Here is a 22,350-nt window from a genome sequence, read left to right on the forward strand (position 1 = left end):
GCCACCATGCCTGGCCAAGAAATTTATTTTAATGTTACAAGGGAGAACTCATGGAACCCCCAAAGACAGGTATGTATTTATTCCAGGAAAGAATGGAAACAGGTAGGACTGGGAGAGCTGGCAAAGCACTTTATTTTTCTGTGTTGCTCCGTTCATCCAGTTATTCTTGGGTCCCCCTGCAGACTAGCTTTTTCTGCTTCTTCGCCTGAATGGGGGGGGTATGACATCCCACTTCAAGAAGTGAGTCCCTATTCCAAGGTGGAATGAGGTACAAACAGGGTTGTGAGGTACAAACATGGCTATTGGTGCCTAACCTATGATCTCTTGGGGTAGGTACAAGAGGGAATCGTTGTGAGCTGGGCAGATGTCAAACATGTACACTACAAAAATGTTGGTATTTTAAAGGATCCTAAAGTTGTTAATGCCACTGTGAACATACGTTACCACATTGTGTGTGTCCTCTTAGTCTGTGAAAGGCACTGTGGGGATGTGAAGATGCAAACTCTTAATCTAATAGATCTCACAATCCAGTTGGGATTATACAACATGTACACCAAGACTTTTAAGACAAGAAAGTACGTGAGAAATGCCATTGAATGACATAATAGAAAAGATCAGAAGGTTCACAGCTAACTGAGTAATCAATGAAGACCCTAAGGAGGAGGTATCATTTGGGCTATGCCACGGAAGTTGGGTTGGATTTTGGTGAGCAGAAACGTGGTGAGAAGGAGTTTCATGTAGAAACAGAGTTAGCCAAGGCTTAGAGCTGGGTACGAGTAAAGCCTATCTGGAGAACTGTGAGATTTGCTTTGCTAGAACGTGTTATGCAAGCATATGGGAAGTAATGACAAAAAGTGGGAAGTAGCCAAATGGCAGAGTTCCTTAGATGTTAAGTTATTTTAACTTTATTCTGTAGGCAAAGAAGCCAGCAAAACCTTTTCAACAGAAGCGGCATTATAAACAGAACAATGTTTTAATAAGATTAACCTGGCAGCAGTTGGCCTGGAGAGTAGAGAAACTAGAGGCACAGCAAACATTTAGGGGGCAACTGAAATAAATTACTGATTAGAGCATTTTGTCTGTGATAGCCACTGACCACTTGAAATGTCACTAGTACTACAAGTAGAAATGGTAATATTTTGGATATATTGGAGTAAAGTATTAAAATGAACTTGTTTCTTTTTGCTTTTTAAAATATGGCTACTGGAAAATCTTAAGTTACACATATGGTTTGCATTATATTCCTCTTGAACAGTGCTGGATTCAAGGAAAGGGGCAAATGAAAGGAAGGGATCAAGTTACTTATGGCAACAGAATGGCAGTGGCAGTACCATTAAGAGAACTAACAGAAGTGGGGAAGTGGAACTGTTTACGAGAAATGAAGACAAACTTGTTTTCAGAAGACAGATGCTGTTCCAAATAGGTTTATTTGGGGGTGAAAAAATACTAGCCACTGAGCTTTCAAAATGGAAAGAATCTTCATACCTTCAATATAAGAGAGTTGCAAGTGATTTTATACCCAGAGATGAATTTCTCAAAGTGTGGTCTGAGGGAATAAATTCTGTGAAAAAAGAGTCAATTATGTTTGGAAGATAGCAACATACCCCAGCCACCCCTTGGAGATTCACCATGCTATTCAGCATATTAAAAGTTTCAAGAAGTTGCACTTTACTTTTATTTCTCAAACTGAGCAGAGATTGCTTTTCAGAGTAACAACTATTTAAGTCGCTAGGCTATTAGTGGTTATTGAGAAGTTAATAGTATCCAAATCAGGGATATTTAGTCAAAGATAAACCTTGAGCTTGAAAATGAAGGGATATTTTTCAATCCTTTCTATGCTTGGAAAGGGACAGGATCTTCCATGTCTAGGAACTCTGAGTTTTTCTAAACTCATTGTATCTCATCTTGAACTTACCTTCTCTATTCTCCTGAGACAAGTTGAGACTTATCTGTGAAAGCACTCAGTGCTTTCACATTGCCTGTGAATTCTGGTGAGCCCACCAGAAGACCATATGCTAGCTATATTGTGCATGTGTATGTGCACATCCAACACACCTCTACTCCTATTCAGTAGTGGACTCTGGGCAAGGGGCCAGGCCTTGGAAAAGTGTCTTGGGGCTTAAGAGCTTCATGTTTCTTTGTCCTTTGAGAGAGACAGTAAGTAGTTAAGGTTTTCCCAAGTTCCTCACATTATTACAATCTGGAAAAAAGGCCTGACTTACACACTCCTCATGTCCCGGCACAGATGGAGCCTAATGAAAGGAGAAAGAACTTGGCCTGTAAACCTCTGTGGCCTGGCAAATGGGGGGCCAGCCCCATTCAGTGTGAGTTGGTACCGCACATGGACATGAATACCAGGAGGAAGAGAATAAGTGGAAGCTGTCTTGGATCCTATAGTCCTCTGGCCCCCAATGATTCACATCATCATCTGTTCCTTCTAAGAGCCAGAAGAGGGGACAGACCCTCTCTGAGTTTCCATTGAGTTTTCTTGTAGAGCATCGTTATTTCCAAGAAATAACATTAATATTTCTCCCTGTTTACCCTATAATTAAGCGACTGCTGAACTAAAGGGATTAAAGGAACCATGAAGGCTGTTCTCCTCCACAGGGAGAACCAGCCTCTACTCTGCGGAGTAGATTTTCTATACTTCCTAAATAAACCTCACTTTCACTTTATCCTCTCGGCTCACTCCTGAATTCTTTCTTGCATGAAGCCAGGGACCCACCTGGACTTCAAGTGATTCTCAACATTGGAAATTACTTTCCTGTGACAGTATGACTTCTCAGCCTAGGTCATAAAAGATATTGCAGCTTCTGACTTGTTTTCTCATTGATCACTAGCTCTGGGGGAATCCAGCTGCCATATTGTAAGGACACTCAAGCAGCCCTCCTGCCAACAGCCAGCACCAACCTGCCAGCTGTGTGAATATACCATCTTGGTAGAGGATCCTCCAGCCCATTACATCCTCTAATGGCTGCAACCTCTTGAAAGACCTTGAGCCAGAACCACCTAGCTAAGTTACTTCTGAATTCCTGACTCACAGTAACTGAGATAATACATAAGTATTTATCATTGTTTAAGAGAAAGTTTTGGGGTTTTGCCTAGTAATAGGCAACTAATAAGATAGATGAGTATTTGTATGATGTTGTGGCACTGAAATGACTCTAGATTTGCATGTTATTCTTTTAGAATCTGGCTAGTTCCTCTGAAGCACTATGATTACCTTGTACCCTGTGTTTTTTATGCTGGTGTGTACATCAGAAAACTGGCTTCTCCCCAGGGGTGAATAACTGAGAAGAGTGATGAAGAACTTAATAAGCTTTCCCTATAAAATGAACTATTATAATAACCACGGAGAAAGGAAGCCTCTTAATTGCTACTTTCATTTCACTTTTTAAAGAAAAAAAATTCTAAGCTTAATCATGGGTTTCCCTTACTTTGCTCCAAGGCCAATTTTCAATTTCTTTTTTTTAAAAAATAAATGTTTTAAGTATAACGCAGAAAAGTGCATAAATCATAAATGAACACTTTGACAAAATAATACAAAGTGAACACACCCATGTAACCACCACCCAGATCAAAGAAACAAAACATTACCAACCTCCTAGAAGCCTATCTGGTTTCTTCTCAACATTCTCTCTCCCTTTCTGAAAAGTAACCATCATCCTCCCTTCTCACATCCTTTATTAATGTTGAACTTAATATAAACAGAATTATAGATCCTGTAGTCTTTCTTGTCTGGTTTCTTTTGCTCAGTTTACTTGCATTTTTGATTTAGGATTATAAACATCCTACCTAGTTGCCATTAGTATATGCTTTACCTGTTATTATAAACTTTTATGATGGCCACAGACTGTCAGCAAATTTACAAATATACGAAAGACTCATATGTGTATTTAAGCGGAGAAAAAGGCCTTCCAGTAATTTATTGGAATTTCACTAAATCTGTGCTTTCTTTTATCATAAGGCAGAGAGTAGCTGAACTTCTTAGGAGTCCAGGCTCTGTCATTTTTTAAGCTGTGTGCTTCTGGATAAGTTGCCTCATCAGCCAAATGTTGCTATAGGGATTAAGTGAGATGTAAAGGTACTAGGCAAACCGTAAAAACACTACACGTTTCAGGTGTTGTTATGATGTTGGGGTTCATCTTGGCACCCAAGAGATGATGATAATTCTTTGATCCTTCAGGATGATCTATCAGAGCTCGCAGACTTGAATGGAAGTTTCCTCAGGTCAAGGAGGACCAGATTTTTCTGGAGGAGGCAGAAAGGTAGGCAATGTCCGGCACTGAGATTTAGAAGAGTAGGTATAGATGTTCCTGGGTTTCTTTAGGATCCATTTGGGGTGGCTTCCTGCAGTAGCTGGAATTTCCAAAGTTAGGAAATGAGGTTTCCAGAGTTATTCCTACAGTGAGGAAAGCTACTTTGCAGTGAGCATGGGAATTCTATTCAACAGGCAGAAAGAGAATCTCAACCTTCTTGTTCAGTCTGTTACAACCAGTCATTACAGGAGAGGTGAAGAAAATAAGCATCATTGCCCAAGGGACATTACGGTCTCCCAGGGGAGGCACTTGCGGAAATAATTAGCCCACAGTCCAGTTAAACTTGACAGAGGGAGTGCCTTGGGGGTACAGCGCAAGGCAGGATCACTCCAGGCTTGAGCAGCCTTTGGTAGGAGGCATGCTTGGAAGGGCCTTTGGTAGGTGTGAGAAGTGAAGGTCTCAGGGAGGGAGGTGACCATTTTCTCTCCCCAAAAGAGATGGGAAGATGATTAAAAAAAAAAAAAAAAATCCAGGTTCCAAGGTGGCCACCAAATCTTTCTATAAACCATGCAGAAAGGGGCTCCAGACTCCTTCAAAATCCTACTCCCCGGCTCCTACACTCCCTCCTTCACTACAGGAGGGTGGCGAAGGATTTATAACCCACCTCTTTCTGCCAGTTGCCATGGAGACCAACCCCAGTCCTTTCATTCCTTCTGATACCCTGAGCATCTCTCCAACGCAAGCGGAGTGGAGGCTTAGCCCAAACGTGCTGGGGGAGGGGCTGGCGGCCTCGACGGCAGCTGCGGAACCAGGCAGAGGGACAAAGGCTAAGGTCAGCCGCGGTTCAAGCCCTTCTGTCTGCCAACGACTGGCGGCCAGACGCTGCGGAAGCACCGCTGGGCTGGTGGCGGACGAGAGCCAGGAGAGGACGGCACGGAGCAACGCACTGGGACTCGGGAGCACGTGACGCCGTCCCGGGAGAGTTCCGCGGCCCGTGGGCGCAGACTGGTCCACCCGTGGAGGCTGGTGGGGAGCAAGAAGGGGGCGCAGGACCCTCCACCCACGCGTCCATTGGGCGGCGCCGCCATCACTCTCCCCTCGGCGACACCGCCTTCTCCTCCGCGGAGCCCGGATCCCCACCTCCACTACTCTCCGCTCCGCCCTGTCCTGGGAACATTTCATTGGACGGAGGCACGGTCGCTCCGCCTCGAGTCAGGGAGCTGATTGGACTTGAGGCATCGGTCCGCCTTCATCCTGTTCGGATTGGCTCGCTGCGCGTTGGCGCAACGGAAGAGGCAGCCGGGCGAGGGTGCGCCTCTGCTCCGGCTGGACTGCCGCGGAGGAGGCGAGGAGGAGTCCGGCGCTGGGGGCCTGGCTCGGGCGGCAGCGGTGGCTGCTGCGGATGGGAGCGGGCCGTTTCGGTGCGCCCATGGAGCGCCACGGCAAGGCCTCCGCCACCTCCGCCTCGTCAGCCGGGGACCCGGCACCCGGGGGCCCCGAAGGGCGGCGGCAGGAGCCAATGCGACGCCGGGCAAGCAGCGCGTCGGCGCCCGCTGCTGAGGCCTCGGCGGAGGACGTCAGGCGGGACCGGCCTGGCTCCTACAGCGGCCCCACTTCGGTCTCCCGCCAGCGCGTCGAAAGCCTCAAGAAAAAGCGTCCGCGTAAGTGCCCCGAGGGGCGCCCTGCCGGCCCGCCCTGCCCTGCCCCCTTCCGGCCTGACCGCCGTTTTTCCCGCGCGCAGACAGTGCCCCCGCACGGTGGTCCTAGGTTGGTGCGTGGCCTGGCACCCGGCTGGAGGCCTCCGGTCCCCGAAACGCGGCTCCTTCGGGTTTCGGCCCTCGCGCCCGTTGGTCTGCCTTTCGCGTTTGTTGGAGCGGGTGGCCTTTCCCCAGGACCCCTCCTCCCTCTTCTTAGTTCCTTGGACATTCTTTCCCGAAAGTCACATGATTTTATCCTCGAGAAGGTTTTTTTTGACTCATTTCCACCGCCTTGCCTCTCTTCCCCTCCCCCCAAACCTTTGAGTCCCCAATGGCTCTCTTCCGTGGGTTTCCAAAGAACTGCTCTCCAAGACGTTAAGTCCTTTTTATCTGGCGTTTTCGGGCTTTCTGGAAAATGCTTAACCGCCCCGAGTTGGTCCAGGTCTAAAACTGGATTCTGTGCACCTCTAAGCTTTGGCTGCTTTTCTTTCCATGAGAATTTAGGTCATCTCTCACCCAGATATCCCCCGATTTCCTTCCATCCATTTCCAGGCACTCACGATTCAGAACGTAGCATTCTGGGCATAAAGTCTCTTTCTTTTGAGGGAAAATGACATTTTCCTGAATTTTGCCTCGGGAGTTGCACATGGTCTTCCCAGAAAATCGGTTTCTCCATTTTATTATGAGTTTTCTTTTTCTGCATCGTGCATTTTCTCCCTTTCACAGGTCTTCAATTCTGGACCGCTGTCTCGCAGCTCTGCTGAGTGACAGTTGGAAGTATCAGTTGTCCTGATAACCAGAACTTGAGCTTTACAATGTAGTAGCATTTTGCATATGGTTAGACTCTTTGGTGGTGGTTGCCAGATTCCTATTTCAGGAAATTGACTTGTTTAAATTCAGACTGTGAGAGTGAGGGAAAATGGCAGGATGTGTGGTGAGGTCTTTATTGGATAGTCTTGTAACTTAGCTGAACCACCCAGTTGCTTTTCTTGTATCTTTTGTGATTTGGATGATTAAATGTAGCTCTATTTTACTGTGAAAAGTTTGGGAGTTTTTGATTCTTTTGTTTTTTCTCATATTGGAAGAGATTTGGAAAACATATTCCCAACCTGTGCTGGTTTCAGAGTCAGTTACCTGGTTTGATTTGAAAAGCACCTGAATTTTAAGCAATGCCAAATATTAGTTCCTTTATGGTTTTGTACTGCATCATTCGAGATGGATGTAAATTCCAGAGATTCAGCAAATAAGAATCAACAGCCATTAGCCACAGAATTCTAAGTATTGTGTTTTGGGTGTTTGCATGGGTCAGACACTCTTTTGAGAGTTTTAATAATTCATTAGCCCTCACAGCTCTGAGGTAGGTGGTAGTATTCTATTTTATAGATGGGAAAACTGGGGCGCTTTTGTCTAGTGTCAAATGGCCAGTGCATGGTGGAATAGAAATGTAAACTCAGGAATTCTAGCTTCATAGCTTCTGCTCTTAACCACTGTGTTTTACTGAATTATTTATGTTATGTTGTTTCTTGATTGCTTTAGGACCAAGCATAAGAATGATCTTTTGTGTTTTTATTTGAGGTGAAAATTTTTAGCTACTACGGAAGTACTTCCATATATTGAGCATAAAATTGACCTAGGGAGTTATTAACAAAAATGCAGAGTGGGGCCCAATTCTCTATCTTTGGAATCAGAATCTGGAGAGGGGTCTAAGAAGCTGTATTTTTAACAAGCTCTTCATATGATTCAGATATAGGTGACTCAAAGGCCACTCTGAAAAACTGATTTAGACTGTTTGGGGAGGAGGTTATGTTAAGGTGGTTTCAGAACTTCTTTTAAGGAACTTAGTAGACAGATACTCATGTTGTGGGATTTATTTTTTGTTTTGGTGTCTGATGTTTGCCGGGATCCCCTTCATTGTTTTCTCTGACTGAATAATCATGAAAAGTCATCTCTCAGGTAATAAGACCCGCTAAAGAAATAAGTAAGATCCTCATTGTTCTTCCTTCCTTGCTCTTTTTGTACTATCCAGGGTGCACCTGTTAGATAGAGAGGCAGCTTGTTGATTGCTGAACCCTCCAAGAAAATACTTTAGTCATTAACTCTGAGAGAATTCAATGAAAACTAAATCTGTTTGTATTTATTGGGAGGATTGGGTATGGAATGGTGCCATCTTTTTTTTGAGGTTAGAAAACCTTGTTATGATGTCATTACGCTAGTCTAAAGGTAGAGACTAACTAGTTGTCATTTGGAACTTGAAGGAGCTGTTCAGGTTATCTTAGGAACTCTTGTGGCCCTGTTATATAATGTTCTGCCACATATGTTCCCTAGAGGAGTGTGGTTTCCAAAACTGTCCTCTCAGTCTTACTGGATCAAAATCTCTAGGTATGAGGCTAGGCATGTGTATATGTAAGAAGTTATTCAAATGTTTTGAGTCAGGTGGGGGGTATGTCTCACAGGGCTAAGAAATACCAAATAAAGATTGTTTTAAAATGATGGAGACAGGCCGGGCGCGATGGCTCACGCCTGTAATCCCAACACTCTGGGAGGCCGAGGTGGGAGGATCGCTCGAGGTCAGGAGTTCAAGACCAGCCTGAGCAAGAGCGAGACCCCCATCTCTACTAAAAATAGAAGGAAATGATCAGCACAGCTAAAAATATAAAGAAAAAATTAGCCGGGCATGGTGGCACATGCCTGTAGTCCCAGCTACTCGGGAGGCTGAGGCAGGAGTATTGCTTGAGCCCAGGAGTTTGAGGTTGCTGTGCTAGGCTGACGCCTTGGCACTCTAGCCTGGGCAACAGAGTGAGACTCTGTCTCAAAAAAAAAAAAAAAATGATGGAAACAAAGAGGCTAATGATGGTAATGTAGCTACCACTTTCTGAGTGCTTACCTGCTTGTGTTAGATGCTATGCCAGTTATTTTATAAATGTCTCATTTAAGTTTCAGAATTATCCTGTGAGGTAGGTATTTTTATCCCCAATTTCCAATGAGGAAACAAGCTCATTGTCCCTTTGAAATTGTCCATTTGTCCAAAGCCATATAGTGAGATAGTGATGGGGTTGGGTTTTGATTCCTAGTGTCTGACTTCAGTGTTCTTGGTCCACATTTTGTGGTGGGAGAAGGTACATGAGATGTAATCCAGAGCTGTGGTTCTCAGAAGTTTTTAAAGCTCTTTCTCTCATCCACCCCAACCCATTATTGCACACTACAGGTCTGCAAAGGAGTCTAAAGTTATTTTTAAAATTTTATTGAAGCATAATTGCCTACAGTAAAATGCACAGTTTTGGCAATGTGTACACTCATGTAGCAAGAGAACATACATTTTTATCAAGAGCCCCAGATGTGGAGCAGATGTGCAGGAGATGTGGGAACCTTGGGATCCGAGTGCTCTGCAGGAGTATGGATGACAAGCTGGAACTGGTTCTTTGAAGAAGACTCCCACGCATGTTGTAGCACGCCAGGGAGATCTTTGGGACGTTTGCTGATTTTGGACTCATGCCAATCATGGAATATCCTTAACCTTCATTAAGTTTAGAAAATAAAGCTTTTGTTTGTAGCTTGACAGTACTAACCTAGGAAATGGATTGTTTTTTCTTGGTTTTTCGGGGAGTATCAATGTTGGCAGCTGGGGCCCTGTCTGACTGCCATTTATCAGGCTCAATGTTTCACCTTCAGTTAAGGAATTAAGAAGGGCTGCCCACTGGGAGCTCAGGAAAAAAGTCAGATTCCTGTGGCTTTGCAGCCCATTTTTGAGAGACAGTATGGGAGAGAATGATTTTTTAACCTCTCGATTTATCGGTTTTCTAAATGAAACTAAATATGGTCCCTCATCTTGGATGTATAATAAATATTAAGCATTAAGTAGAGTCTAAAACTGGTCCAGTTATGCAGCTGTGTAAAATGGCACACTATATTATTTTAGTGGCCATTTGCATGAAGCATTCATTTGGTGGATAATATGGTTGTTCAGCATTGGTGTCTCCGCCCTCTGTTTATTTGAGGAGACCAGAAGCATGAAGAGATGTATGCTATTAAAAATATTTTGCTTAGACACATGTTAAAAGGAGAAAGAGGGAACAAGGTAATAGACTAGGCTGTTGGAGAAGAACTTATCAGGCAGTGAAAAGAATGGCTGTTTTTAGAGACAAGGTCTCTCTCTCACTCAGGTTGGAGTGCAGTAACACAATGATAACTCACTGCAGCTTGGATGGAACACCTGGACTCAAGCAATATTCCCACCTTGGCTTCTGAATTGTGGCTTAAAATATGCTTTCTAAATTAGCCAAAAGCCATCTTTCAATTTTTTAGTAGTCTGTTACATTTTGTGTGTTTATATTTCCTGAATGGAAAATTTATTTTGAGTCTGCTGATTTTACAGTATATAAGTATCTAGTCCCTGAGTTTAAACTATTTTGGGCATAAGAATAATTACTATGTTATCATTTGAAATGTATTTTAAAAGGGAATAATTATTAAAGTGTATCTTTTAATGTGAGGTCAAGATAATGCTTCCTAGGACAGCCTAGAGATTTGGGTTTGAAATATATAAACCACATGTGGTCTGGTAAAGGTGCAATTCATAATAATGTTGGAAAACTGAGCACACTTTTATAAACCATGTATTTTCGTGTTAGAAAGGATTTAAGTTGTTGAAACCATGTGACATTGTGCTAAAGATGGCTTTATGTAAATCTGTGAGGGTTTAAATTCTCTCTGGAAATGTGTCCTTAGTCAAGTATAGGTTGCCTAGATTGAGTACTGTGGAGCACTTAATACCAGGAAATATGCTAAGGGCTGTGAATAGACTGAAATATCTGTGAATATTAATGGCCAAGACCCATGAATTAGAGTGGAGGCCTTCTCCTAAACATGAAGTATGATGATATAGCAAGAGTTCCTTTTCCGTGACTTTTCCTACCAGAAGTACATAGTGTTTTGAGTAAGACTCGGAAGGATTATTACAGTATTCATTATATTATAGCATGTTATAGTATATGGGATGGTCATGCAGTCAGTAGTAGGAATCCAAGCCCCTTTGGACAGGCTGAATGTTGAGAAATACAATTGAGAATTACATGTCCTCAATTGTATGTTCCCTCAACTAGCAAGAGAACATACATCTAATGAACCTCTCCTGCCTCAATTCTTGGATATGTAAACGGTTTGATCAATAGTATAGAGAAAAATCCAGAAACTATTAAAAGACTATAACAAAGATATGAACTGAGCTACCAATACTCTCTGCTTAGGCTCCTGGTTTTTGCTTATATATTGTTGATCCTCTTCAGTTTATTGGAGTATGTGAACTTTTAAAAACTGCATTTTAATTATTTATTTTTTTGAGACAGAGTCTCGCTCAGTTGCCCCAGGTAGAGTGCATTGTCATCATTATAGCTCACTGTAATCTCAAACTCCTGGGCTCAAGCAGTCATCCTGCCTCAGCCTCCCAAGTAGCTGGGACTACAGGTGTGTGCCACCACACCTGGCTAATTTTTCTATTTTTAGTAGAGATGGGACTCACTCTTGCTTAGGCTGGTCTCCCCTCGGCTTCCCAGAGTGCTAAGATTACAGGCATGAGCCACTGCACCTGGCCTTTAATTTTTTTCTTATGGATTGAGAATATGTGTTCTGTGCTCTTAGGTTTGTATAGATACTTGTGAAAAGATACTTGTTAAAGGACTCAGGAAATCTGGGTTTGAGTCTTACCACCTCTACCTTTTCTTGACTAACCTTGTGCTCTTTTGCACCTCAATTTCTTTCTTTTTTCTTTTCTTTTCTTTTTTTTTTTTTTTTTGAGACAGAGTCTCACTCTGTTGCCTGGGCTAGAGTGAGTGCCATGGCATCAGCCTAGCTCACAGCAACCTCAAACTCCTGGGCTCAAGCAATCCTTCTGCCTCAGCCTCTCGAGTAGCTGGGACTACAGGCATGCGCCACATGCCCAGCTAATTTTTTCTATATTTTTAGCTGTCCATATAATTTCTTTCTATTCTTAGTAGAGACGGGGTCTCGCTCTTGGTCAGGCTGGTCTCGAACTCCTGAGCTCAAACGATCCACGGCACCTGGCCTGAGTTTTGATTATTATATATGAAAAGCTGTTGGTGTTTGTATTTTTTTTTTTTTTTTGAGACAGAGTCTCGCTCTGTTGCCCAGGCTAGAGTGAGTGCCATGGCGTCAGCCTAGCTCACAGCAACCTCAAACTCCCGGGCTTAAGCGATCCTACTGCCTCAGCCTCTTGAGTAGCTGGGACTACAGGCATGCGCCACCATGCCTGGCTAATTTTTTCTATATATATTTTTAGTTGGCCAGATAATTTCTGTTTTTTTTTTTTTTTTTTTTTTAGTAGAGACGGGGTCTCGCTCTTGCTCAGGCTGGTCTCGAACTGAGCTCGAGCGATCCAGAGTGCTAGGATTACAGGCGTGAGCCACCACGCCCAGCCTGTGTTTGTATTTTTTAATACCTGAATACCTTAAAAATATTTTTTATTCTGTTGGTTTTAATTGATTTTTCTTATTAGATTTTATTTTTTGGAAACCATTGAGATAATCATGTTTTTTCTCCTTCATCTTATTGAGATTTCTAACGTAAAAACCATCCTTGTATTCTTGAGAAGAATCTCTTTTGGCCATAGTGTATGGCTCTTACTGCATAGCTGGATTCCATTTAGTATTTTTGCATTTGTGTTGTGAGATAATTTTTTCTTGGGTTCTCATAGTTTTATTTTATTGTAGAGATGGGAATCTCACTGTGTTGCCCAGGCTGGTCTGGAACTCCTGGCATCAAGGAATCCTCTTTCCTCAGTCTCCCAAAGTGCTAGAATTATAGGCATGAGCCACCGTGCCTGGCTGAGTTCTCATACTTTTCATAAGGTTATGCTAGTAGACTGATTTGGCTCATAAAAGTTTGCCTGGAAACCATTGGGGGCCTGGAACCTTTTTTTAATTTTTTTTTTGGTTGTAGATATTTGATCGCTTTTCAAAAATTTTTGGTGCTTTTGATTATGTTTTCTACCTCATTTTGAGCTACTTTTTGTACTCTTATTTTCTAGCTAATCCTCTGTTTAGTGTACATTTTAAACTTAACTGTTGATAAAGTTGTATGTACAATGGGCTTATTTGTAAAAATCTCTGGTTTTGTACTGTTTCGTCTTTTATTTTTTCTATTTCAAGAAAAATTGTATCTTCTCTCTTTTTCTTGGACATAGTAACCAGAAATTTGTTTTAATGGCTTTTTTGAGGCTTGATTTTATTGATCAGCTTTGTTGTGGCTTTGTTCACAATGAAGATGTTTTTCTAATTTCATTTACATCTTTAATCTTTAATAACTTCTGCTTATTTTGGGTCTTTTATTTTTCTAGCATTTTAAATTGTATGCAACATTCCCTTTTAGTCAGGTTTTCTTGTTTGAATGCATTTAATAAACATTTAGGGCTAGAAGTTTCCCTTTGAGTACTGCTTTGAGTGTATCCTATTGGTTTTGTTATATTGTGTTCTTGTTGTCATTCATTTTAAAATAAATTTTGTTTTGATTTCCTCCTTAATCTCAAGAGTTGATAGAAGACCGCTTTAAAAATTTCCAAGTAGATTTATTTGGTTGTGTCTGTTGGATTAATTTTTAATTTTGAGGTGTTGTGGTGAGTGAATGCAGTTTGTTTTTGTTCTTTGGAATTTGAAGTTCTTTAAGCTAGTGCAGTTAATTTTTGTGAATGGCTTATGGGTATTTGAAAGGAAAGTATATTTGGTTTTTTGATACAAAGTTCTATTTGTGTGTAATAGATCCACCTTATTAGCTGTGATATTCAAATCCTTTGTATACCATTATTTTGTGTATGTGTAACCTGCAGATTTCTGAAATCTGTGTCATTCTCAAGGTGTTTTGTAGATTTGTCAATTTTTCTTTGTTTTGATATTTTTTGAAGCATGTATTAGATATATAAGGATCATGGCTGTTACATTGACCGTATGCATACGACATAAGCCCTTTTTGTCCCCACTTAATATTTTTTTGTTTGTGTTGTTTGGTCTGCTAGTACTATATTTGCTTTCTGTTAACATTTGCTTGATTCAGTGGAGTAGCACTGTCCAGGCATTTAGTTTGCCTATCCACATTCAACTGTATAAATTTGGCAAATCAGTTAAATAAATGGTGCCAGTGAGTCTACCCACTGTTTTGATCAGTGAATATGTGATTGTGAGTGAATGCAGGGATGAATGAGAATTGCGAGTGTCATTTCCTCGGTAGATAACTATTTGGGGGGAAATAATGGCAGCATAGCCCTGTGACCAGTGTAATGCTGGTCTTGAAACTTGTGACTTTTATTATTCCGTGGCTCCTAAAAGTAAGTCAGCTTTTCTGTCTAGTATATTGCTCTCCAGTGAAGTGCTTGAGTGCTTAAGATTTTGATACAAGTGATAATTTTGACGGAATGCCATGCCATTTTCATCTTCAACTTCTCATGTGACTCCATTGTGGGTGTTTTACCGTTTTTCCTTCAGTGTACTTATATTATCTTGTTTGAGGTGTGTTTTTTTCATCAGCATAGAGTTGCAAGTCTTCAATCTGGAAGAGAAATTTGACCTGTTTGTGCTTACTGATTGTATTCATTCCTGTCATTTTTCATTTTGTATTTTTGTTTTCTCCTCTTTTCTTACTTGTTTTTGAACTGCTTTTTTTCCCCTAGTTGTTTGAAAGTCATATGTTCTTTTTCTCTTCTTCTGGAGTTATCTGTAAATTTTTAACACATTTAAACTGTCACTTCTGTATCCTTATCTAGGATTAATCAGAATCTTTATCTTTTCTTCCTGTTCCCAACAAGACAGAATTGCTGCTTGCTTTCACTTCCTTCTCCTTTCTCTTCCCTCTTCGACTTCCTATGTTGAAATAATGTAAGTATTTTAGTTTCAGATTGCTTATTTTTCTAAAAGTCAGCATGAACTGGTACCTTTGCTTGTTTCTTATAGCTCCTGGATAAAAAAGTTTCTTAAAGCTCTTGGATGTTTTTAAATTATGTTGGCATGCATCTACTAATTAACTCAGAGAAGGTCTTTGAGGAGTAAAAGCTGAGCCCCTTCATGTGTGAAAATTTCTTTTGCATTCCTCCTTGAGAGCTGATTTGGCTGGATGTAAGTTTCAAAATCTTTTTCTTTATAACTTTGAAGCCAGTGCTCCATTGTCTTCTGTAATAGTATCTGTGTTGCTGATGAAAAGTCTAATATTTACCTTTAAGTGATGTACATATCTGTAGGAATTCAGTTTTTTCCTTAAGATTTCTTGAAATTTCAATAGGATGTGTCTAAGTTATTTTCCCCTTCTCCCCTATTTGATTATGTTTAACACTTAAGATTTCAACCTGATGATTCATGTCTTCCTTCTCCCCTAGGAAGTTTCTAGAGCTCACATAAGATGTTGGACTTTCTGTTTCGGTATTCTCTATATCTGCCTTTCCTTCATACTTGAGAGGCATGTTTTTTCTCTACCCATTTTGCTGTTAAATACAGTCATTGAGCTTTATATTGGCAATTCTTTTTTCTTTTTTTTTAAATAAAAATGTCTTCATTGAGTTTAATTTACATATGATAAACTGCATCCATTTACATGTACAGTTACATGCGTTTTCACAGATGTGCATATCCACACACACACACACACACACACACGCCTCCTGCAAACAATCAAGATTTGAGTTACCACAGAAAGTTTTTTCGTGCAGTTTTCCCTTCCATACCCTCCACCCCTAGCCTGTGATCTGCTTGCTCTCAGATGCAGAAATGATTGATTTGCATTTTCTAGAGTTTCATATAAATGGAATCGTATAGCATATAGCCTTTTGTGCAAGGCTTCTTTTGCTCAGCCTGTTTTTGAGATTCATGCATGCTAAGTGTATAGTAGTTTGTCCTTTGGTTTTGAGAGCATTTTTCCCACAACTAGGAAACTAACATGGACAAACTTTATTTAAATTTCACCAGTTTTATATAAACTCTTTTGTGTATGTGTATTTGGTTCTATATAATTTTATCACGTGTTAATTTTTGCAACCAGACACAGTTGGCAGTATTTTTAAAGTTCCAATTTTTCTTTATGGTAGCTTATTCATTTTTTATGGATTAGGTCTCATTTTACCTCTGAGGATATTTATGATTCTCCTGTTTATTCCTGCAACTCTTTCTTCAGATAGTTTCTCATTTTTGTGGTGTTGATTTCCCTTTTGTTTTTTCTAGTTTATAAAGTGATCATCTCTGATTTGCCAATGGCTGTTTTTCTGTCAGTAGGTGGGTGCAGTTTCTGTTTACCAGTGTGTTAGGATAGATTGTAGGGGAGAGATGAGATACTTGGCCAGGTGCGGCATCTCCTTATTCCTTCTGGGTAATAGCAGCCACCTGGGTGCTATCCTGGTTCTGGGGCTCCAGGGCCTATGCTCAGTGAAGAGTTTGCCTCTATGAGGGTGGAGGTGGGGCGTGGTTCTTGGTAGAGGAAAGTGAGGGGCCTGTCCAGTTGCACCAAATGCCTTTTCCCACCAGATCACCTGTGACTGTGCCAGAGCCTGCTCTTATTTCCTTGTGGCAGCCACCTCAACGCACAGCTTGGATGGAGCACTGCTACATGTTCTCCCACCTTCATAGCTGCTCCCAGTTTTAATAGCATTCCTCTTTTGAGGGTTTTGCATGGTTATTGCCTGAATCACTCCAGTTTTGCTGGTGGTGTCACTTCTTGTTTGCCAGAATTATTTTAGAAAAGAATTTATCAATAAGTCCTTATCTTTAGTCATTTCTAGGATGTAGGGTGGGAGGAGAAGGCATGTACAGATGCTCCTCGACTTATAATGGGGTTACATTCTGCTAAAGTTGAATGTACTGTAAATAAAAAATGCATTTAATATGTACACCTTACCTACTGAACATCATAGCTTAGCCTAGCCTACCTTAAACATGCTCAGGGCATTTAGATTAGCCTAGAGTTGGGCAGAATCATCTAGCACAAGGCCTATTTTATAATGAAGTATTGAATATCTCATGTAATTTATTGAATACTGTATTGAAAGTGAAAAACAGAATGGGAACTGGAAGCATAGTTCATACCAAATGCCTTTTAAAAATTGTTATGTCGAACCATTGTTAAGTTGGGGACCGTCTATATGTCTGTGTGGTCCCTCTTGATCCAATCTCTTGAAGTCATTTTTTGGGTAAGGATTTATTTGGGGAACAGAAGTTAACTTAAAGTCCACTGAAACCTTTTATTTTGGGGATATCAAATTTTGAAAGAGAAATTGACCACTGGAGCTTATGTTACATAGGGTTGGGAATTTCTTCTATCTCTAGTTTGAGTATTAAACTGGAGCTCTGAAGTCTGAACATTTCTTCTGTAAGCCAATGGGCTTAATTTTCAATCTTTGTTTTTCAGAATTGAGGCTAACAGTAGACATTTTCTTGTTTTAAAAATACTTTGTAGTGCAGTTTATGCTTGTCTGTACAGGAAGGTTAGGGGTTGGTGCAGTACTTTGATATTTATCTTTTCAATCTTTGTCCTAGTTTTTTTTTCTCTTAAAGATATGCTTCCAGATCAGAACATTTCTTTTCCAAAAAACATTTTTGTTTAGAATTATATCCCTTGGAAACCACAGGGCATGAAAGAAGTTGCTAGTTTACGTGTAAATATAGTTTTTAGAAAAAAGCTGTTCTGACTTCTTTTTCTTCCCCATTTAGTTTTTCCATGGTTTGGCTTGGATATTGGTGGAACCCTGGTCAAGCTGGTTTATTTTGAACCCAAAGACATCACTGCTGAAGAAGAAGAGGAAGAAGTAGAAAGTCTTAAAAGTATTCGGAAGTACCTGACTTCTAATGTGGCTTATGGGTCCACGGGCATTCGGGACGTGCACCTCGAGCTGAAGGACCTGACTCTGTGTGGACGCAAAGGCAATCTGCACTTTATACGCTTTCCCACTCATGACATGCCTGCTTTTATTCAAATGGGCAGAGATAAAAACTTCTCAAGTCTCCACACTGTCTTTTGTGCCACTGGAGGTGGAGCGTACAAATTTGAGCAGGATTTTCTCACAGTATGCATTTTTTAGCTTATATAAAATTTATGGTAATTTGATTGTTAAAAATAATACCAATAGCAAATGGTGGAATCATTTCCATCTCTAATGGAACTTGAATTTTCTTGAGTCAAGTGAAGGTTAAATGTAAATCATGATAGTCAGGAATTAGTCATCCTAGACATTGTTGTATAGTTTACTTTTTGCCCAGTTCAGATGTATGGGTGAGAATCAAAATCACTAAAAGTGTAGCATTTCATTGTTCCTTTAGTATGAAAAATTAGTTAATCTGTGATAAGCAGAGTAAGGAACTACTTATGAGGAGCAACATCATTAAATCTTGAATAATGAGACTGAAAAATAATTTTTAAAAATCATGTCATTTCATGTCATAAAATTATAATGTTGTCTACCATGAAATTTCTCTTGCCCCCCTCAGTTGTTTCCTGGCATGTTCACTATTTGAAAAACTAAGGAAGTCTGGTCAAAAGTAGTGTTTTCAGGCCTCTGGGCTAGTCTGAGATGGCTGACTGCAGAGCCCTCCTCTCCCAATGCCTTCTGATGTGTTATGTGCGGCACACTTGTTAACTGGAGTCTCTTGACCATGTCTGGCCCCCAGGGGCAGTCAGTTTTTGCTTTCATTCAGTGAACACTGTGAGCATGGCCTTGAGGCTAGGCCCTATGAGGGTGGATGGTGGGGGTAGGTGGTAGAACTGACAAATGAATTCATCAAGACCCTGACCTTCAGGGTGCAGTATAGATTTAAAATGTCTTCAGTGACCATGTTTTGCATGCCACCAAATGAGAATGTTAGTCCAAAGGAGATTATGCCTTTTTTTATTCTACATGTCTTTTTTTCCTCCTGTGTGTCATTGTATGGTTTGTGACCTTGTCCTCATTCTTTGTCCTTGGTCTTATTTTTTTTTTTTCAAACTGGCCATAGTAATCTTAATATAGAATGGATGTGAAGTATTTAAAAGGTTTTATATTCTTTGTTTGGGTTTTTCTTGGTTCTTGGTTTTCAGTGGTTTCTTTTCCACCTGTGAGTACAGGGGGAGGTAACAGGAGGAGAGATGGTTCCCCTCCATTGTGAAAACCTCATAGTGGACTCTGGATCATGACTGATAAAGGAGAAAACCTCTATTCCCAGAACCCTATAGAGGTACTCTTTGGAACGTGTTTGAAAACCAGTCAAGCTGTTATCAAAGGCTAATCAAAGGCTATGATTAATTGTGTGGTAATCATAGGAGGAGAGGGTGCAAAGTGGATTTTATACCTTAGGAATTGGTTCTTTAGGCTATTGGGGTTTCTTATTTGTGTGCACCAGGGCTGGTCTTAAAAATTGTATGAAAATGAAGTGCCTATTAAATCCTGTTTGTGCATTAGGAATGACTCAATATTTAATAAACCACAGTGAAATATTTTTTAAAATGCTGAGTTTATCCTGTTTTGTTTAAAAAATTAATTTTTAGAGATGGGGTCTCACTATGTTGCTCAGGATGGCCTCAAACTCGTGGGCTTAAGGGATCCTTCCACCTCAGCTTCCTGAGTAGCTGGGACTATAGGCACCCTGGCTGCCCTGTTTCTTTTTTAATGTGAATCAGATTTCCTTGCTTTATGTTGTTTGTTTGTTGTATCCTGAATAATGTGGTTTAGTGAAATTAAACTATGGATTCAGTTATGTAAATATTAATATATCAATTAGGCTGAGATTTATTAGGAATTAATAGCACAATAGGACATTTCAGGATAACATGAATTATGGGAAAGATAAAAGGAAAAATTGATTTGACATACAGTGTCAGAAAACTGCTTGGATTTTAGTAGAACACCAATATAAAATGACTTGGCTTTGAAACGAAAATGCTGGAACTTTGAGATGCAACTGTCAGGAAGTCAGCATAGAATTCATCTTGGTATGAGGGGGTGGCCAGATGAAATAAGGAGAGTGATAAACACTGAAAGAAAGGCCTTCTGTTTGGTCAGAGGAGTAATGTTCTTAATTAGGGGTTAAACTAATTAAGGATTAAGATAAAGTTACCCATTAACTTTCCTATCTCCCACAGTATATTGAATATAGAGTCAAATGTGCATGTGTGTACCATCTCTCCAAAGACAAGACTGTTAAAAGTTTATGCATCTTTTAAATTTTTCTGTGCATGACTGTGTATCACACATACATATGCATATAAATGTGGTTTTTAAAATGGGCAAATTGGATTATATTTTATAAAATGTTTCTCAGCTTGCTTTTTGACATGTCTTAGGAGTTCTTCTCACTTTAGTACATGTAGATCCCCTTCATTTTAAATTGTTATACAGCGTTCCATAGTACGAATAATTTAATGATTCCCTTATTAATTATTTAAATGGAATTAAGTTGACAAAAAATGGCTTAAATTTTGATACTGCTGAAATCCCCTTGCCCCCCAGGAGGCTGTAACCAGTTTATTTTTAATTTAATTAATTACTGTTATTATTGTTTGGAGGGGGTAGAGATGGGATCTTGGCTAAGTTGCCCAGGATAGTTTTGAACTCTTGGCCTCAAGTGATCCTTCTGCCTTGGCCTCCACTAGAAAGCAAAAAACAAAAACAAGACCAACTTGCCTTTTTTTTGTATTGGTTTTGAGAGAACCAGGGTCTCGCTGTGTCACCCAGGCTGGAGTGCAGTGGTGCAGTCATGGCTCACTGTGGCCTCCAATTCCTGGGCTCAAGTGATCCTCCTCCCACCAGCTTCCCTAGTAGCTGGGACTGCAGGTGTGCACCACCACGCCCAGCTATTTAAATTTTTTTTTTTTTTTTTGGTAGAGATGGGGTCTCAGTATGTTGCCCAGGCTGGTCTTAGATTATTAGCGTCAAGCGATCATCCTGCCTGGGCCTCCCACAGTGCTGGGTTTACAGGCATGAGCCACTGCACCTGCCAGTCTTGTAATTGGACACTTTAAACCTTTTGGCTTCAGGTTGTTAAATAATAAAGTGAGGCTTCTCTTGATAATGCTCCATAACCTTGAAGATGGTCTTTTGGAAGGCAGATGTCAGAGCCTCCTGGCTCTTGCTGTGTGTCACTAGGTGCTTTCTCATAGGGCTATAATGTCAGTTACATACCTGCTTCATTGTCCCTGTGAGCAGAGACCTTGTTTTTTGCTTGACTAGTTGGTAAATACTCACTTATGTTTTTTTGGCATGCTACTTCAGCTGCTCCAGTGGTTTTGTATGTAGAGTATATTTGGGTCTGTGGGGGCGGAAGTCTGTCTCAGTAGTCTGTCCTATGTTCATTGTTCCCAAATCTGTTCTGTAAAGCATGCACAAATAATATACATCTGTGAGCATGATTTTATGGTTTGTTTAATGTAGAGGAGATGTCTTATTGAATGGAATTTTTATTTATGTTAATGTGTTGAGAAGTCTGAATACATTCTTATTTCATTACAGATAGGTGATCTTCAGCTTTGCAAACTGGACGAACTAGATTGTTTAATAAAAGGAATTTTATACATTGACTCAGTTGGATTCAATGGACGGTCACAATGCTATTATTTTGAAAACCCTGCTGATTCTGAAAAATGTCAGAAGTTACCGTTTGATTTGAAAAATCCATACCCTCTGCTTCTGGTGAACATTGGCTCAGGGGTTAGCATCTTAGCAGTATATTCCAAAGATAATTACAAGCGGGTCACAGGTACCAGGTAAGTCTTTTATATAAAAGTCATTGTTTATTTTACGTTATTTTATTTTATGTTATGTTTTCGTAAGGAGATGGAGTTTTGCTCTGTCACCCCGGCTGGATTGCAGTGGGGCAATCATAGCTCACTGCAGCCTCGAACTCTTGGGCTTAAGTCTTCCTCCTGCCTCAGCATCCCAAGTAGATAGGACTACAGGTGCATGCCACCATGCCCAGCTAATTTTTAAAAAAATATTTTTTAGAGATCAGGGTCTTGCCCAGGCTAGTCTCAAACTATTGGCCTCAAGTGATCCTCCCACCTCGGCCTCTCAAAGTGCTGGGATTACAGGAGTGAGCCACTGTACCTGGCCTGTTTATTCTTTTTTTTTTTTGAGACAGGGTCTCATTCTGTCACCCAGGCTAGAGTGCAGTGCTATCATCATAGCTCACTGCAACCTCACACTCTTGGGCTCAAGTGATCCTCCTGCTTCAGCCTCCCAGGTAGCTGGAACTACAGGTGTGTGCCATCACATCTGGCTAATTTTTTCTTATTTTTTTGTAGAGATGATGTTGCTAGCTATGTTGCCCAGGCTGGTCTTAAACTCCTGGCCTCAAGCAATCTTCCCCCTGTAGCCTCCCGGAGTGCTAGGATTACAGGTATGAACCACTGCCCAGCCTGTTTATTGTTAATGTTATATAATAGGTTAA

The 22,350-nt window shown here is 40.8% G+C and overlaps 1 protein-coding gene across 2 annotated transcripts in view; it reads left to right on the forward strand.

The window, feature by feature from the left end:
- Window positions 1–5,305: 5,305 nt before the first annotated feature.
- PANK2 (pantothenate kinase 2) overlaps window positions 5,306–22,350 on the forward strand; it is a 31,240-nt gene continuing 14,195 nt past the window's right edge. The window contains exons 1-3 of one of the 2 annotated variants that reach the window (XM_045529031.1): window positions 5,306–5,920; window positions 17,647–17,999; window positions 21,414–21,667. In XM_045529031.1, the coding sequence (XP_045384987.1) occupies window positions 5,662–5,920; window positions 17,647–17,999; window positions 21,414–21,667 (866 nt within the window). In that variant the 5' untranslated portion in view covers window positions 5,306–5,661. The remainder of the gene's footprint in view (window positions 5,921–17,646; window positions 18,000–21,413; window positions 21,668–22,350) is intronic. The other variant, XM_045529032.1, reaches the window with a different exon arrangement.

This window comes from Lemur catta, chromosome 17 (genome assembly GCF_020740605.2).
Source record: "Lemur catta isolate mLemCat1 chromosome 17, mLemCat1.pri, whole genome shotgun sequence".
Lineage (NCBI taxonomy): Eukaryota > Metazoa > Chordata > Mammalia > Primates > Lemuridae > Lemur > Lemur catta.